This window comes from Stenella coeruleoalba (genome assembly GCF_951394435.1).
Source record: "Stenella coeruleoalba genome assembly, chromosome: 2".
Lineage (NCBI taxonomy): Eukaryota > Metazoa > Chordata > Mammalia > Artiodactyla > Delphinidae > Stenella > Stenella coeruleoalba.
The window spans coordinates 25,063,624-25,082,975 of NC_137147.1; the positions used below are offsets into that span (position 1 = coordinate 25,063,624).

The 19,352-nt window shown below is 40.8% G+C and overlaps 1 protein-coding gene across 3 annotated transcripts in view; it reads left to right on the top strand.

The window, feature by feature from the left end:
• TMED8 (transmembrane p24 trafficking protein family member 8) overlaps positions 1 to 19,352 on the top strand; it is a 32,714-nt gene that overhangs the window by 3,335 nt on the left and 10,027 nt on the right. For all 3 annotated transcript variants that reach the window (XR_013827274.1, XM_079914434.1, XM_079914435.1), the window contains exons 2-5: positions 10,192 to 10,273; positions 15,866 to 15,995; positions 17,742 to 17,868; positions 18,271 to 18,576. Coding sequence is in view for 2 of the 3 variants with exons in the window: in XM_079914434.1 (XP_079770560.1) it covers positions 10,192 to 10,273; positions 15,866 to 15,995; positions 17,742 to 17,868; positions 18,271 to 18,576 (645 nt within the window). In the remaining variant the exon portion in view is untranslated. The remainder of the gene's footprint in view (positions 1 to 10,191; positions 10,274 to 15,865; positions 15,996 to 17,741; positions 17,869 to 18,270; positions 18,577 to 19,352) is intronic.

The following is a 19,352-nucleotide window of genomic DNA, read 5'->3' on the forward strand; positions in this document are numbered from 1 at the left end:
TTATTGAATTAAGGGTTTTGATTTTTTTCAATGTGTCTTGTTCTTCAAAGCAGGAATTTATAATTATCCAGAATAACCATGACTTGTTTTTTAAAGGTATTCTAGGCAAAGAATACCTTTGGAGGGTCTTCGTGTTTGTCAGCTGCGGTTTTGGTAATAAAGTAAGAAAAATGTTGATGTTCTTCTGAACTAAGCTCTCCATTGGTCATGGTGTTCTTGTTGTTTTATGAACTGTAATTGTTTTTAATAGTCTTTTATTTGGGGGCACCTGGGTCCTTCAGTTCCCAAGAGGAGAGAGAGATCACTCTTTATATAGTGAAACTCTCTGAGGCATATGTTACATCACTTAAGAACAGGGCTTTTCTTTCTTTCATCGTTTTTTTGTTTGTTTGTTTTTTAAGTTTAGGGAGCTTTGGGGAAAATAAAGGGCAAAATCTGTTATGACCTTGAAGTGAGCAGAACTTGGTCTGGTATATATGACCCTGAGAGCTATCGATGCATGTAGACGTCAAGGACTGCAAACAGGTCAGGTGAACTTGTTCATTATTCTTATGTAGGACTTAGAGCAGTGCAATAAGTCTTTCTGCAGTGATGGAAATGTTGCTTATCTGTGGCTATTTCGATTTCAATTAAAATTTAAAAATTGGTGGTTACTATATTAGGTGGAGCAAAAGAGTGGAAGTCTATGCCAAAGAGCCCCAGTGGTTTTTGGGTTTCTGTTTTTTTTTTTTTAATTAATTAATTAATTTATTTATTGGCTGCGTTGGGTCTTTGTTGCTGCACGCGGGCTTTCTCTAGTTGTGGCGGGCGAGCGCGGGCTACTCTTTGTTGCGGTGTGTGGGCTTCTCATTGCGGTGGCTTCTCTTGTTGCAGGGCACGGGCTCTAGGCACGCGGGCTCAGTAGTTGTGGCTCACGGGCTCTAGAGTGCAGGCCCAGCAGCTGTGAAGCTCGGGCCTAGTTGCTCTGCTGCATGTGGGATCCTCCCGAACCAGGGCCCAAACCTGCATCCCCTGTGTTGGCAGGAGGACTCTCAACCACTGCGCCACCAGGGAAGCCCTGTTTTCTCTCTGTTTAAAACAGGACTGCATCTTCCACACTTTAAACTTCTGGAAATAAACATATATTTCTTTCTCCTTTTCTTACTTCCTGCCTCTCTGAATCCAATTACAAGTTGTTTTACCAGTAGTTCTTACATAGTTTAGCGAATATATTTAACCTTAAAAATCAAAAGCAATATCTCTTTTCACTTTTTTTTCCCTGCATACATTAAGTTGTTAAGATGCTATGAGAAGTGGCTCTTCACATATGAAAGATGCTCAACCTAACTCACAATAAGGGAAGTGAAAATTGTAACTATGCTGGGTAGTTCAATATCTCACTATATGTTGGCAACGGTGTGCAGAAACACAAACTTCCATGTATTGCTGAGGGGTGTGGAAATTGATACAAATGCTATGGAGGGCAATTTGTCAATATCTTTCAAAATTACAATATATGTCCTCATTGATCCATTTTTTTCCAGGAGTTTATCCTATAGATCACACACCTATTTAATGACACAGACACAAGGTTATTATAGCATTGCTTGTAATGGTAAATGATTAGAAAGGGGCTTCCCTGGTGGTGCAGTGGTTCAGAGTCCGCCTGGCGATGCAGGGGACACGGGTTTGTGCCCCGGTCCGGGAGGATCCCACATGCCGCGGAGCGGCTGGGCCCGTGAGCCATGGCCGCTGAGCCTGCGCGTCCAGAGCCTGTTGCTCCGCAACGGGAGAGGCCACAACAGTGAGAGGCCCATGTACCGCAAAAAAAAAAAAAAAAAAAAAAAGATTAGAAAGGACATAAATGTCAATAGGGAAGTGGTTAAATAAATTATGGAATATCCAGCCATTGAAATATTAATCAGTTGTGGAAAAGAATGAGGAAGTTTTTTTATATATAGTTATGGAAAGGTCTCTGAGATGTTAAGTAGAAAAAACAACGTGTATGCTAGCATGTCTAGTATGTGCATTATTTGTGTGAAAAAGTATATATATATTCTTTTTATACACACATACACACTTTTTTAATGCAAAATATCTCTGGAAGACTATCCAAAACCTAGTAACATTGGAGGTAGGGACTGAGATGGGAGGAAGTTTTCACTGTATACTTTTATGCTTTTTGAATTTTGAATAATGTGCATATATTACCTATTGAGAAAAAAATACACACAAGCATGTCATGAGATTCTTCACTGTGTTTATATTGTAAGTTGGAGCCATTCTGTGTATCTCTTTTTGCCTTTCTGCTCATCAGGAACTGACCTCTTCTGGGGTTTTTTAATCTCGGATAAAGTTTCTATGAAATACAGTTTGTAAATCTCCTTAAGGATGATTTTCATACAATTCTGTTGTTGTTGTTGTTGTTTTTGCGGTACGCGGGGCTCTCACTGTTGTGGCCTCTCCCGTTGCGGAGCAACAGGCTCTGGACGCGCAGGCTCAGCGGCCATGGCTCACGGGCCCAGCTGCTCCGCGGCATGTGGGATCTTCCCGGACCGGGGCACGAACCCGTGTCCCCTGCATCGGCAGGCGGACTCTCAACCACTGAGCCACCAGGGAAGCCCTCTTTTTTTAATTGAAGTATAGTTGATGTATAATGTATAAATTACAGGTGTACAATATAGTGATTCACAATTTTAAAATGTTATACTGTTTATAGTTATTATAAAATATTTGCTATGTTCCCCGTGTTGTACAGTATATCCTTACAGCTTATTTTATTATGTTACTCTTTAAATCCACTACTGACTTCCTTTATTCTTGTGCTAATTTTCATTTCTGTCTAAAAATTCAACCTTATCGAAGTCTTCACTGTGATCCACTACTTACAGAGGCTGATACTGTTTGCCAGTGACAGAAAGAAGGCAGACTTGTAAAAATTCTATTTTGTTTCCATTTTATTCACTAAGGTATCTTAAAACTGAAAAGGGTAGAGGCAATGCAGGTTTCTGTTTTGTGTAATGTTAGACTAGGTAATTGGGATTATTTCTCCCACTGGGGACAATTAGGAAATAATTGTCAAAATATAAACATCTGCTTGAAGATCCTGGAAAGCTAGTCAGCTAGTCAGATAATGAATAATTATTAGGCTATGATCCATGTGAGGGCAGAAGTATAAAGATAGAGGTCCAGGGCTTCCCTGGTGGCGCAGTGGTTGAGAGTCCGCCTGCCGATGCAGGGGACACGGGTTCGTGCCCCGGTCCGGGAAGATTCCACATGCGGTGGAGCGGCTGGGCCCGTGAGCCATGGCCGCTGAGCCTGCGCATACAGAGCCTGTGCTCTGCAACGGGAGAGGCCACAACAGTGAGAGGCCCGTGTACTGCAAAAAAAAAAAAAAAAAAGATAGAGGTCCAAGGATGAGAGTCCAATTTGGGGTTCCTTTCTCCTCTGAGAGGATATGGTGAACTCCTAAGTGGGGAGGCTTAATGGCAAGACTGTGGAAGTGCTTCTCTGAACTAAAGCAACAGGGGTTAATCAAGTAGGGGGAACCCTGGTTAACCCCCTTTTCTCTGGGTTAGGACCATGAAAAGCCATGTTCTAGAAGTAAGGGTAAGTTAGAAGCAGGCCATTGCAAAGACTACAGCTCAGCTTCAGAAACATCTGAGTTCATGAAATTGGATTAAGTTAACCCCAGGGTGCTAGTGCCCCCAGGTATGTGGAAGAAGCAAAGGCAAATCTTTTCTGAAGGGTCACTGTAGTCTTCAAATTATTTTGACAAACAGTTTTACTGGAACAATTTCTGGCATGTATCAAAAATGACCAAATGCATGAAAAGACACAATATGAACAAAAATCAAAAGAAATGACAGTAGAAATGGATCCATAGGAGCATCAGATTTTGGACTTACCAGATACAGACTTAAAAATAATTATATTGTAAGTCAACTATACTTCAATTAAAAATTATATTTATTATGTTCAGGAGGTAAAAGAGAAAGTTGAGAAATTTGGCAGAGAATTGAAATTTATAAAAATAGAACCAAATAGCAATTCTGTAACTGAAAAATACAGATGAAAATGAAGAATTCTGTTGATAGGTTTAACAACAAGTTATTAGACCTGAAGAGAGAACAGTGGACTGGAAGAAAGGTCAAAAGAAAATATGTAAAAATACAACAATGGAAAATTCAGGAAAGAGATGAGACATAGAGGATATGGTAAAAAGGTCTAACATTTGTATAATTGGAGTCCTAGAAGGTAAGGAGAGCAAGAATGGACAGAAGCAATGTTTGATGAGATAATAGCTATGAATTTTCCAAAACTAGTGGAATCTACAGATTCACAAAGCCCTGTACACCCCAGGTAGGGGTATATAAGCCACAGTAGGTACACATTAAATTAAAACTCTATAAAACCAAAGCAAAGACAAAATATTAAAAGTAGCCAGAAAAAAATTACAGTTTGCCTTCAAAGGAATAATAATTAGACTGAAAGCTGACTTATGCACAGAGCAGTGAAAGCTAGATTATCTTTAGAATACTGAAAGAAAATAACTACCAATATAGAATTTTTTTCAGTGAAAATAGTCTTCAAGAATGAAGGTGAAATAAAGATATTTTCAGGCAATCAAAAACAGGATTTATCACCTACAGGTAACTGAATTCTTTAGGCAGAATCAAAATGATCCCAGATGAAAAGAAAATTGCAGTTTAATCTCCCTCATTAACATAGATGCAAAAAGTCATTAGCAAAAGATTAACAGACTGAATCCAGCAATATATATGACCAAGTTGGGTTTTTCTAGGAATGAAAAGTTGCTTTAACATTTTTTTTAAAAAAGTCAGCTGTATAATCACCATTTTAATACAGTAGAGGATAAAAATTATCAGTCTAGTAGAAGCAGAAAAAAGTGGTAAAATTCAGCCTCTACTTATGATTCAAAACTTAGCAAACGAGGAATAAAAGGAAACTTTCTTAATTGGATAAAGCATATCTACAAAGTCCCTACAAGCAGCATCAAATTTAATGGGGAAATTTGAAAGTTTTCCTTTTGAGATTAGGAATAGGACAAGGTTGTCCACTCTCACCACTTGCTTTTCATCATTTTACTGGATATTCTAGCTAGAACAGTCAGGCAAGAAAAATAAAATATATGAGGATTATAAAGGAATCCTATTCAGTCTGTTACTTGCAGATGATGATTGTGTACATGGAAATCCAAAAGAATCTATAGATAATTTATTGAAATTAATAAATTTGTCCAGATTGTTGGATATAGGTCAATATGCAAAATTCCATTGCATTCATGTATACTAGCAAAGAAGTTAAATATATATGTGTATATATATATATATATATATATGTAATTTACTATAGAATAAAGAAACTTCAAATACCTAGAAACAAATCTCACAAAATACATGCAAAATCTTTATGCAGAAGATTATAATACATTATTATTGAGAGAAATTAAAGAATAAGTAAATGGAAGGGTCTACCATATTCTTAGTTTGGAAGACTCAGTATTGTAAAGATGTCAGTTCTCCCCAACTTGATTTATAGATAAAATACAATCCCAATAAATTTCCTAGAAGGTTTTGGTGGGCCTTTTGGGTGGAGTTTGACAAGCTGGTTCTAAAATATATAGAGAAATGAAAGGCCAATACCAAAGACACTCAAGTAAGAACAACAAGATGGGAAGATTTGGTCTATCAGGTATCGAGACTTTTTAAAAAAAGTTTTATTGAATTATAGTTGATTTACAATCAAGACTTATTTTAAGGCTTTTACAGAATAGCCCAGTTAAGCCCTAGGAATAGAAATAAGAGCCTAGAAACAAAATCTTTCATTTGCAACAAAGATTGTACTTTAGAGTAGTGGGGCAAGAATGGTAAATATTGCTGGTAAAATTGAATATCCTAAGAGAAAGAAGGAAAAGAAAAAAAACCTTGATCCTTATCTCACACACCATAAACACAAAAAATCAACTCTAGTTGGACTGTAGATCAAAATGTGAAAAAAAATACAATAAGCTCCTAGACAATAATAATAAAGGAGAATATTTTCTTGATCTCAGTGTAGGGAAAGACATCTTAAACAGGACACACAAAGACTAATAAAGGAAAAGATTGATAAATTTTGACTACATTAAAATTAAGAACTTTGGTTCATCAAAGGACAGACACCATTAGAAGAGTGAAAAGGTAAATCACAGAGTGGAAGCAGGTATTTATAACATACAATTGACAAAAATTTGTATCCAGAACTCCTATAAATAATAAAATGACAATCCAGGGCTCAGCTTTTGGCTCAGAGGAGGCCAAGGTGCAGCTTCCTTTGGTTGTCCCTAATCCGGGTTCACCTGACACCAGCTGCCTGGACCCCACCACGCCTTGTTTCTTTTTGCTTGAATGCATTATTTTCTGTCTCTGACAGTTGTCTCCTCTGCTTAGTCATCTGCTTTTGCATGGCATGCAAAGGCTTCTTCCAAAAGGTAGCCTCAGTCCCTGACCCGACTGAGGCTCTTCACAGTTTGTTTTGGGCTCTGGTACCAACCCCAGACTCGGGGGAAGAGAATTGGAAACTGTGGGGCAGATGTTCACCCAAAACCAATAGCCAACATAGTGTTCCCTGGTGACAGGACTGCCCCTTCAAGGCTGTGGACAGGCAAAGTTCTTAAGAGAGGATTGTAGACATCTCTAATATAACATAATTGTCTATAACAGGGAAAGATTTGAAACAGAGTCTAGCTCTAACAATAGGGGCTTGGGGATTGGTTAAAGAAATTATGGTACAGCCTATGGGGTAATATGCTGCCATTTTAAATTATTTTTTTAGTCCCTTTTTTTTTTTTTTTTTTTTTTTTCAGTACGCGGTTCTCTCACTGCTGTGGCCTCTCCCATTGCGGAGCACAGGCTCCGGACGCGCAGACTTAGCGGCCATGGCTCACGGGCCCAGCCGCTCCGCGGCATGTGGGATCCTCCTGGACCGGGGCACGAACCCGTGTCCCCTGCATCGGCAGGCGGACTCTCAACCACTGCGCCACCAGGGAAGCCCTAGTCCCATTTTTATTGACCCTGAAAAATTTTCATGAATAATGTTCAATAATATTAGGTACATGTCCTTTCGGAAATATAGGTATATAAATAGAATTTTTATATAAATACTTATATAATACATATATAAATATTATATATACATTTATATTTGTACTGAGCCTTAGAATGAGTAGAAACTATGAAACATTAATGGAATAATTAATGAAAAGCTGTATTCATACCTGAGCTAGTAGGTATTATAGTCCAACTGATCAACTCATTGTACAGTATTGTCCAGTAGAAACTGTGGTCTCCATGCCCCACCCAAAGTTGATTGCTGGGGATAGGGGGGGAAAATATATAAATATATAGATGTCTATACGTATACATTTATCTATATGTGTAATACATATAAATATGCACATATATGTGTATGTATATGTATAAATATATTTCTGAGAGGATATGCACCAAAATGTTAACAGTGGTTATTTTGGGCTAGTGGGATTGTGTTTGGTTGTTTTGTTTATTTCTTGTCTGTATTTCCTGATTTTTCTACACTGAATAATGGATTATTTGTATATTAAAGTCTGGAAGGGTAAATAAGGAATGTTTTCTTATCTGTATTTAATTTGTTCTACAATGCGCAAAGCATGTACTTGTATCATTTCAAAAACCTAATTTAAAATCAGTAATACGGATACATGAAGTCCTGCGTTTAAGTTAAGAAGTCAGTTATGTTCCAAAAATCTGTTTCAAAAATAGAGCATAGGAGAGACTGAGCTTGGAATAAGTTTATTTTTATAAGCCCTTGGAGATCTTGATTGACTTATTTAGGCCAATGGGGTAAGTTTGCAGTTAAAAAAATCTAGTGCCCAGTTAATGTCTTACGTCAAGAAATACTGTGTCCTTATTAAGAGATGATTGTCTCCATGTACTCTGCATGGTTTAGGACTCATCTGAAAAAGTTGTCCATTTTAGCTCTTTTCTTGAAATGGAACAAAGAGATGATGGAGAGAACTGGAGATGGTCGGCCTGGGAAGGAACTTGCAGGAAATGTGATAGCAGGCTGTAAATATTTGAAAGGATATTGTGGGGAGTATTGATCGAAGAGCAGAATTTATTAGGAAGCGAATTTTACTTAGGTCAACATAGGGAAGAACTTTTTATTCTCATTATCTCTTGGTGAAAAGGGCCTCTTCACAGACTAGGGGACCCTGGGGAACGTCTGACTTTTGTCTTAGACTCAGTTCCTTTGTTGAGAGGTGTAAAGAAAACCTCAGTCCTCCTGTGTTTCTCCTTTACTCTGTCCCACAGCCACATTCTCAACACTTCTGACACCAGATGTGTGGAGTTTTTTCCCCACACCAAGCAACTCTGCAACACCAGCTGGGTGTCCTACAGTTTAACTCAATTCTAAACACCATCTGCCTGGAGATAGTGTCAGATCCCACTGGTTAAGGGCTCAATCCTACAAGATTGCTCCCATCCCACTTCAGATGCCAATTGCCAGTAGTAGTTGCCCAGGTTACCCACAACTTCTGTCAGACTTGACTACAAATTGGTAGTTCCCATGACTTCCTCCCCCTTGGGTTTGATTAAATGCCAGAACAGCTCAGAGGACTCAAGGAAACACTTACGTTTACCAGTTTATTAAAAGATATGGTAGGGTTACAGATGAACAGTCAGATACAGAGGGCGAGGTCTGGGAGGGTCCCAAGTGAAGGAGCTTCTGTCCCCACAGAGTTGGGGTGGGTCACCCTCCTGCTATAGAGATGTGTTCACTGAGCTGGCCGCTCTCCAAATCCAGTACTTTTGGGATTTTTATGAAGGCTTCATCATGTAGGTGTGATCAATCATTAACTCCATTTCCAGCCCTTCTCCCCTCTCTGGAGAAAGGATGGTGGGGTTGAAAATCCCAAGCTTCTAATCATGGCTTTGTCTCTTTCTTTACCAGCCCCCATGTAGGGGCCCAAGAGGTACCTCATTAGAACAAGAGACATTGTTATCACCCAGGAAATTCCATGGAATTAAGGAACTCTGTGGCAGGAACCAAATCAAAGACCAAATATTAGAACAAAAGGTACTCATAGTGCTCTAATCACTTAGGGAATTATAAAGGTTTTAGTTCTGTGCCAGGAACTGGGGGCAGAAACTAATATATGTATTTTCTATTATCTCACAAGAGGAAAATCAGGTAGCATAAGCTGTAAGGTCTTTCTACCTATGAGAATGTGAGTTGACAAAAAGAAAATAGATCCTATTCACATACAAAAAAAAAATGAGACTAAAGTTGAATCACAAATATTTACCTTTTATACTTTTATGTTGCTACCAAATTCTGAAATTTTCAGTGTTTGAGGTTTACATCAGTAAGTTATATTTTATATTGAGAAGTGAACTTTGGGCTTCAGTTTTTTTGCTGTCTTAACTAGAGGAGGTTCACCAGGGGTTATCTAAACACACTAAACCATATGCTTTTCTGAGTGCTCACAGGAAAGGCTACATGAATACACCATGAAACTTAGTAACACCTAATGGTTAAGAGCATAATTGCCTGGATGTGCATCCTATCTCTATGCCTTAGTTTCCTTACCTGCAAAATGGCAATGATAATACCAGTCACAGGCTTGTTGTGAGCCTGGGAAACTGGTCTTCATTGTACATTTCACCTGTATATTCCTTGACGATGCTGAGCAGTTATTCAGTAAGTCATTGGTGAATGAGTGAGTGAGTAAATGAATGAAATTACAAAAATCCTTTACCTGACCCTGGATACAGTGATGTGAGCTGATCGAATGTAGAGGTGGCACTCTCTACTTTGGCACTGAATTCTAGTTCATTTCATTCTACATTCCATTCTGTCCTTTACGTTCTGCCTAGTTTAACCATTTGCTTTCTGTGAAATGTGATCCTTTAATTAGGATGAATTCTGTGGGGACTTGTTTTGGAAAATGACATTTTTTTTATGAGTAGGTTATAATGGTCTGAGAATACTTGGATGTGATGACTTGAATAATTTATGTACTGGGGCTCCCAGAGTATAAAGTTTGTGCCTAGATTATTTTTAGAAAGAGAAAGTTGGTTGAAACTGCCAGATTTTTTAAAAAGATACAAGATAATTATGATTGTGTTCCTTCTCCGGTATTGAATTTTTCTTCCCATGATTTTCTAGAGAATGAAGATCTAGAAGTCACCAAGGTCACCTCTCTAGCAGCTTCTGCCTCTGATCCGGAACCCCATTCCTCATCCTACAGGTAGGGACAGCAACTACTTGGGATATAATGCTTCTCGGAGTTTTATCTTCTGAGGTAGTAATTGATGAAAGAAGTAAACAGTGACTTTAAGGGGGAAGACAAGATGAAGTGAAGAGTATGGAGTGTTTTGTCATTAATTAATCAATCCTTAAGTGTGTTTAGGGGGAATGCAGGTCTATTTCAGGTTATAAAATTTTCTTTAACTCTCAGAGAATAGAACTGTAACAAATAGTGTAGTGTCTTCATTTATCTCCTCTTGAAGACCAGGTTAAAATGTTAAAACATTAGAAATGGATCCCAGGGACTTCCCTGGTGGCACAGTGGTTAAGAATCTGCCTGCCAATGCAGGGGACATGGGTTCGATCCCTGGTCCGGGAAGATCGCACATGCCGTGGAGCAACTAAGCCCGTGTGCCACAGCTACTGAGCCCGCACACACACCACAACTGAAGGCCATACACTCTAGGGCCCGTGTGCTGCACCTACTGAGTCCGCATGCTGTAACTACTGAAGCCCACGCGCCTAGAGCCTGTGCTCTGCAACAAGAGAAGCCACCGCGATGAGAAGCCCACGCACCGCAACGAAGAGTGGCCCCTGCTTGCCGCGACTAGAGAAAGCCAGCGCACGGCAGCGAAGACCTGACGCAGCCCAGAAAAAAAAAAAAGAAAGAAAAAGAGTGTCCACAGATGGACTTTCAAGAGAACATGTGTTTGGTTTTTACCCATAAAATGCACACACACACACAAACACAGTGTTGCAGCCACGATGATGATCTTCAGGTTGTCATTCTTAATTTCCCTCTCCACCCATCTCATCCTCCTGCCATCACTGATATCAGAGTATATAGCAGAAAGGGAATAGTAGTACTGTGCCCTAGAATAAGTGGAAGCCACAAAACATTAATGGAATAATTAATGAAAAACTTATTTTGGAGAATGCTGAGCTAGTGAATATTATAGTCCAACTGATCAGCTCATGGTGCAGTACCGTCCAGTAGAACCTGTGGTCTCCATGCCCCACCCAAAGTTGATTGCTGGGGGTGGGGGTATGTTAAGATTTCTTTTTCTTTTGGTGATGCCACACGGCATGCAGTATCTTAATTCCCTGACTAGGGATCGAACCTGTGCCCTCTGCTGTGGAAGCGTGGAGTCTTAACCAGTGGACCACCAGGGAAGTCCCATGATATATTTAAAATGTTATTTCTTAAGTAGAAATTCTCTCTTCTTACCTTTGTATATGAAATAAAACTTTTTCCCCCAGAATTCAGACAATGGAAAATAATAATAATTAATATAATTTTAATACAGTTTGTGATAATAATATAATAGCCACCCTTTATTGAATGCCTCTTTGTAATAATGATAATAAAATAGTTACTTTTTATCAAATATTTCTGTTCGTTCAATACTGTACTAGGTGTTAAAATGTATTATCTCAGTTAATCCTCGTAACAAACCGAATAAAGTATTTTTTTAAGATGAGGAAAATGAAACAGTGAATTTAATAATTTTCCCAAGTTCACACAGCTTTAGCTTTGTTTACTCTACAGCTTATTTCTCATAAGTAGCAACAGAAGGGTTTTGAGTTCTATGCTTAGAGCTACTAGGTTATTACATATAAGGATACTTTTAGAAGACATAGCCTCCTCCAGGCATTGATTATTTGAGATAATTCATGTTCTCATCAAATCCTGTGAGAAGAGTGTCCTTCTGTCCTTCCGTTTTCCTACCACCACGCTTTTTCTGCACGTGTTGATTCTTGTTTGTTTGTTTTGTGGCCATGGCCCGTGGCATGCGGGATCTTAGTTCCCTGACCAGGGATCGAACCCCTGCCCCCTGCAGTGGAAGCGCAGAGTCTTAACCACTGGACCACCAGGGAAGTCCCTGCACATGCTGATTTGAAGGATCCTTGGGAGATGGCTTTTGGTACAGAGCTGATGTTTTCATACTAAGAGTAAATAAATTTTTTGAGTGAAGAATATAGACTATTCTTAGAAAAAAGGAGATAAAAATTTCAAGTTTTGTTTCTAAAATCTGATGCGTGAAGAAAAATAATCCAGCATGCGTGACGCCTGAAGTCTGGTGTTTGTGTTTTGTATATTTTAGAAATGGAAACGGCATGACTCTTGATCTTTTCTAGTGAGGCTGGCTGGCCAATCTCTCCCTCCCTTTGGGATGGCCTCCCTGCTCTGGGTTAGCATAAACCAGAAGGCTTACAGTGAGAGTTTTTCCTTTACATGGTTTATCATCTGCATCAAGTGATTTGCAATTTATCTTTCCCAAAGTACCTTTCACTAATTCTTCAGAGCATAAAATGCTAATGTGAATATTAAATTTATGCGTGTCCTGTTTAAAATATTTTTTAAATAAGCAGAACCATATTTGTGCAAAGTAGCATGCACAAAGGCAAAGAAGAAACTACATTTTAGCTGCCATATACAGTAAGGTCAGGCTGCTGGTCAGATTAACTATTGTGTTCTCACATTCCGAATAGTCCTCTTTTGTTCCCAAACAAAAGTTAACTTATTCATTTATTCATTCAACAGATATTTATTGAGAGCCTGCTATTACCTGGCAGTGTTCTAGGCACTGAAGACACCACAAATGAACAGACAATCCACATCCCGGGCCTCATGTAGCTTATATTCTAGTGGGGGAGGTAGATGGAAAAAAAGTATACATCGTATTTCATAGAATCTAAGTTGTCATCAACTATAAGATGTACTGTTATTTTATATACCACCAAGAAAGGAAAGAATGCCCAAGATAGGCTAATAAGAGACCTCCCGCAAAAGCCTGCACCTTCAGTGAAAAGACAAACGAGGAAAGAGATTGCTCCACACAGAAAAGGAGAGCAGGGCAACTTGAATGTCTCAACCTTGGCGCTGTGTAAGGGGGGAAAAATACCTCCCCTGAGAATATGAGCCACAAGTCTGTTGTGTAAATCCACTCTGCCAGTGTGGTCCAAACAAAACTCTTAAACAGAACATAATTCAAGTCACCTCAGTTGGTAGCATTCCCAAGCCCTGGCAGAAGCAAATGCAAATCCCCTGAGGAGGGATTCCGTGTCACTCCAGGCCCACGGCAGTTTTTAGGGCATCCTGTATTTCAGTTGTATTAAAATCTGAAAACAAATATGCATCTCGCAGTCAACAAAATATGGTGCATAATATGTCAGGCAGTCATCAGTGCAGTGAAGAAAAATGAACAGGGTACGGGTGTAAAGAGTGATGAGCCAGGGAGGGGAAGCCTCTCCCAAAGTGATGGCTGAGCAGAAACCTGAAGGATGGAAGGAAGCCCTGAGTAACTGGGGGAAGAGTATTCTAGGCTGAGGCCATAGCAGGCCCCCAGACCCTCAGTGGGGGAGTGCTTGAGGTGCTCGAGGACTCTCAGAGATTCAACAGGCCATTGTGACTGGCGTGGACTGGGCAAGGCAAGAGGAGGTCATTCTAGGAGATGAGGTCAGAGTGCAAAGGGCCTCAGGGTTCCATGCGACAAGCTTGGCCATGGAAGCTGTTAGTCTAGAGGGAGTGAGACCCAGTCCCTGCCATCAAGCTCACCTCCTAATAGAGGAGGAGACATAATAAGTAGTGCCAAGGAACCAAAATGGGCTCTAATTTCTGGATTTAAGAGAATAAAATAGGCTCACAGCCTAGACCAATTTACAGTTCACACAGAATAATCAACCACAGCTCTGATTTTCATAGTAACTACCTCTTGTTTGTTCTGAGGTCAATTGGAGTGACTTAGATATTCTAAAAGATGGCTCTGTTTTATCTGAAGAAGAGGTAATTTATAAACTAGGAGTGATCTTTCTTGTTTATGTTAAAAAAGAAAGAAAGAAAGAAACTAATGAACTCCAAAATAAGCCCTCTGTTTCCCCGTGCAGTTCGTAGTGCTGTTTCCCAGTTGTTTGCTCAGCCTGTCTGAGGAAATGGACGATACCCTAAAGCAGCAGTTCTCAAAACTTTACACTCTTAAATTTATTGAGGACCTTAAAGAATTTTTGTTTATGTGAATTATATCTTACAATGTTTACTAGTAATTAAAACTAGAAAATTAAAAAATAGTTATTCATTTAAAATAATAAGGAACTCATTACATGTTAATATAAATAACATGTCCTTAATGAAAAACAATTGTTTTCCAAAGAAAAAATAATTTAGTGAGAAGAGGGATGTTGTAAATCTCTTTAATGTGTGTCTTAACAAAGGACAGTTGGATTCTCAGATCTGCTTCTGCATTCGTTCTGTTGTGATATCATATGTCATGTAGTCTCTGGAAAACTCCACTGTAAACTCTTGAGAAGATGAAAATGAAAAAAGGCAAATAATATTTTAGAATTATTATGAAAAGGTTTTGACTTCACAGACTCCCCTGAAAGAGTCTTAAGGACGCCAGGGGTCCCTGGACCATACTTTGATAACTGCTTGTCTAAAGACTCCACGCCACCTTTTGTTGGCAACAGGCTTCCAAGAAGCCTGGGGTATTGTGCTACAGCCCCGGCTCTTAACTCACTTTCGGTCTCTCCAAAGCCAGAAGAAATGGAAGAGAGCATAAATTATTCCCTTGCTTCTTTAAAATCAGCTATTGGAATAGTGGTTTTCTTTTTTTTAATTTTATTTTTGGCTGCGTTGGGTCTTTGTTGCTGCATGCGGGCTTTCTCTAGCTGCGGCGAACGGGCAGGTGCACGGGCTTTAGTAGTTGGTGGCACGTGGGATCAATAGTTGTGGCGCATGGGCTTAGTTGCTCCATGGCATGTGGGATCTTCCCGGACCAGGGCTTGAACCCGTGTCCCCTGCATTGGCAGGCGGATTCTTAACCACTGCGCCACCAGGGAAGTCCCAATAGTTGTGTTTTAAGTTATTGGGATGGTAGATTAACGTGCTTAAAAAAGTGAACTGGGTGTGCTATGGATATCAGTGATAGGGTGTGAATGGAAACGCTGAATGCTCCTGGGATAAGGCGGAGAGGGTTGCCTTGCTAATCAGTCTGTACTTCCTTTGTTTTGTGATCAGCTTCTGGCTTAGGCGAGGCCTCCTCCCTTTGCTTCTAACAGCAGCTTTATGTGTGGAACAGACCTGGGATTCTAACTCTTCTTTTGTTGAAATTCTGTGCAGAGCAAATGGCATCGGTCCCAGACTGAGGAATAAAAACCAGACCTGCGGTCTATCTCAGATGACTGAGCTGTGTGTTTACTGTGGTTCTCGGAGCCTGGGATGTGGTGTTGTCAGTCCTGAGCCCTCACATGCTGTCACTGCTTCATTGTAGGCCATTTCAGCCCTGGGCAGTGGTCAGCTGAAATGACGGTGGGCCCAAATGCCAGAGGAAACAGGGGTTGGGGGTACCCTTTGAAGGTTTTTTTTCTTTCTGAGTTTCTCCAGGACCATTGTGCCTTTGAAAAGAGTCCTTGAGGGGAATTCCCTGGCAGTCCAGTGGTTAGGACTCCATGCTGTCACTGCCCAGGGCCCCGGTTCAGTCCCTGGTTGGGGAACTAAGATCCCACAAGGGAACTAAGATCTCACAAGCCGCACGGTGTGGCCAGGGAAAAAAAAAAAGAGTCCTTGAACTGACATGCTCTCTTTCTCTGGGAGGCCACAGATGGTATCTCCGGTGAGGGAGGATGCCACAGAAGATCAGCAGAAGGCAGCCAGTGCCATGGAGTCACAGGCCTCGGTGGAACAGGAATTGCTGTCTGCAGACCAGGCCCAGGTCCTCAGCAAGGTAGGGCGCACATTCTTACTCTCTCTCTGAAAAGCACTAGTTTGTGACAACAGAATTCAGATGCATTTGGGTGGGTTGGAATTAGAAAGCACTGTCATCTCAGGTTTAATTATTTGGGGAATGATCATGTGTATCCTCCCCAGGGCCCATCACTGTACTAGGACCCAGTAAGCACCTATTCAAATAATGAAGTGTTATAATGAATGTTCCCATGTTGTCTAAAATCCACTCGATGTGAGGAAACTTCAACCATTGGATTATGTGTTAGTCTCAGTTTTCTTGTGGTAGATCTACTCGGTATTTATGGTAAAGATTCCATAGAAATGGTAGCAGTAGTAGTGGTCTCCCTGCCATGGAGGGATGGGTTGTTCATACCATTATTAACATATATATTAGAATAACAAATGGTGTCAGTAAAGACAATGCCGAACATTATAGTTACATTTGTATGATGCTTTAGAGTTTACAAAGCATTTTTATCCATAATACGTCATTTACTCCTGAGAACAACCCTGTGAGATAGGTACCATTATGTCCCCAATTTAAAGATGAGGAAACTGAGGCTCAGAGCTGTTAGTGACTTTACCAAGTCTATGCAACTAATAAGTTGCAAACTAAATCTTTTGTTTAACCTTCTGTAAGAGGAAGGACTCATTCAAGCAAGTTAGTCAAAGTCTGATTTACCTCATTTAACATTGGAAATAAGAGCTGAAGAACTTAACTCTTCAGAAACAGATATTATGAGAAAATAGTCTGGGAGGATTACAGTATTCATTTATTCATTCATTCATTTATTGCAAATATAATTCTGATTCCTTAACTGGACTGCTGTCTCACCGATGTGCTCTTCCGTGTTGGCAGTAGGCGTACATTTCTTCTTGAGTTGCTTGTCAACTGCTTGGAGGAGGGGCAGGAAATTAAGTCATAATAGCATGAAATAGGGGAATGGTAATCTGAGTGGTTTGAAGTGAAACCCACTAGGGAGAGACTGCAGGCTCCTGCCATGGGTCAGGGAGGGCTTTGTGAGTATCAAGTGATATTTGCACTTACATGCAAGTTAGATGTCAGGCAGCAAATATACTGTTTAAATGCAAATCCTGGGGCTGGTGTAAGGTGAGATTGTGATTATTTATACAACATTGTTAGTGAATGAGACAACCTATAGGGTGAGACATCCAAGGTGTGCCATGGGTGAGAGAGAGAGACAGAGACAGCCAGAGAGTAGGAGCCAGATTCTCTCTCTGCAGTACTTTGGTGAACTGATTGACAGTGACCTGGAAGTAACCTGTGGATGGAAATTGTAGCAGGAGGATGTGTGGCCGAGTGAAGGTTGAGCTAAAGCCCAGATGCAAGAGCTGTCCTGAGAGGAGCCGAAGGGAGAGACTGTGCAGGCATGGCCCAGAAACGCTGCGCCCAGAAATGCTGTCGATGGAAAAGTCAGTAGCAAATTTTGAGGATGTTCTTGGGCAAGGATTTTATGAAGGGTCTGAAGTGGGAAAGTTGCAAAAAGCAGGAGAGAACAAGAAAGAAGCTTTAAACTAGGGAACATGTTGATGGCATTAAAAAAAGTTGGTAGAATTTATTAGCAACCTGTGGCTGGAGGAGAGAGCAGGAATGTTGACTAGCACTCAGACTGTGAGTTGGGAGAGTGGAGGTAATAGGGCAGGGGAGGCAGCCTTCAGGTGGAAAGAGGCTAATTGGAATCCGCCTTTATATATGTCCTGTAACCAGAGTTCTCTTGTGCAGATGGCCAAGTACCATGGTCTGCCAAGGTCTGGGGACATCGTTATGATCCAGTCTGAGCACACAGGAGCTGTAGATATTCTTTCAGCTGATTTGGAATCTGCAGACCTTCTGGGGGACCACAGGAGAGGTGAGACCTTTGGGGGTGTGGAAGGTGTGGTTTTTTTTTTTTGGTTCCCAGTGGGTACTTAAAGAAAGGCAGACAGACAGATGGAAGGAAAGAAAGAAAGGAAGGAGAAAGCGTAAGATTACATAGGTGATTATATTACAAAAGGAGGAAAAACAGCTAGTGTCTGAATATTACATTCTGGATAGAGTACCAGGTATATATATGGTACGTAAAGAGACCTATTTCTTAAGCTGAGTAGCTGACACACCTCAGGGCAGTGCTCTCTCCTTCCTTGTGAAAAGAAGTCAGGGAAGCCAGTAGGAAGAATGTCTTCGACTATGGCAACCTCCCTAAGCAAAATGCCGGGTGTGGCAGCATTTCCTCCGGGTCTCTTTCTCGGTGGTGAGCTGCCTGTCCTTTCAGTCTCCCCGCCTCTGATAGCACCTCCGTGCATCTGGACCTTTGCCAAGATGAAGGAATTCAAAAGCAAGCTGGGCAAAGAGAAGAACAGCCGTCTGGTGGTGAAGCGGGGTGAGGTGGTGACCATCCGGGTACCTACCCACCCAGAGGGGAAGCGTGTCTGCTGGGAGTTTGCGACCGATGACTACGACATTGGCTTTGGAGTTTACTTTGACTGGACCCCTGTAACCAGCACTGACATAACGGTGCAGGTCAGTGATTCCAGTGAGGATGAGGATGAAGATGAGGAGGAAGAGGAGGAGATTGAAGGTAAATTTAATTTTAACATAATCTGCAGTTTCCTTTTCTGTCTCAACCTAATTTGCAGCGATCACTTCCTGTGTTGTACCAGTCGTCCTCTTCCTGAGAATGCAGGTGAAGAATCCCTTTCAGCATGGCAAGCTAAGTTGAGTGATGCAGGTCAAAGTCAGACCCTCAAAGAACATTCTGGTGGGGTGGCTTTGATGCCTTAGTGGAAAGCTTCTTTTCTTTTTAATCAGTACCTAGCCGTGTCCCCCAAGATCTCCTTGGGGACAGGGATAGGTTGGGGGCAGGAAAAGGGGTGGATCCGTGCTGGTGTATGTATGGGCAGTGGTTTTCAGATCACATGTATAAATCTGAGATTCTTTTATGTTTCTCTCTTACTTGTGGGATATTTACATTTATTCTTGGTCTGGAACCAAACTGAGTGATTACAATTTGCTAAATGTACCCATTCTCTCCGCCCTCCAAATGTCACAGCTGGTTGACAAGAGCAGTTTTAAAAATAGTCTCTGTGCTCTGTTCCAGCTGTTACTTGCGGCGCCTGCTCACATGGCCCTGAAGCCGCTTTTTTCTGTTTGTTTGTTTTGTAGTATAAGAGTAGGTTCTAAGCATTAGCCTTGTTCCTTTATTTTCCCGTATAATCTTACGGGAAAGATTAAGTCATTAAGTCATTCCCTTAACTTGCTTCTTCATGGAAAAGCAAGTCTGCAGGGAAATCTGCATGTGTTCAGGAAGGAGGAGAACCTCAGATCTTATTTGCTGCCCTTCCGGGGGACCAGTAG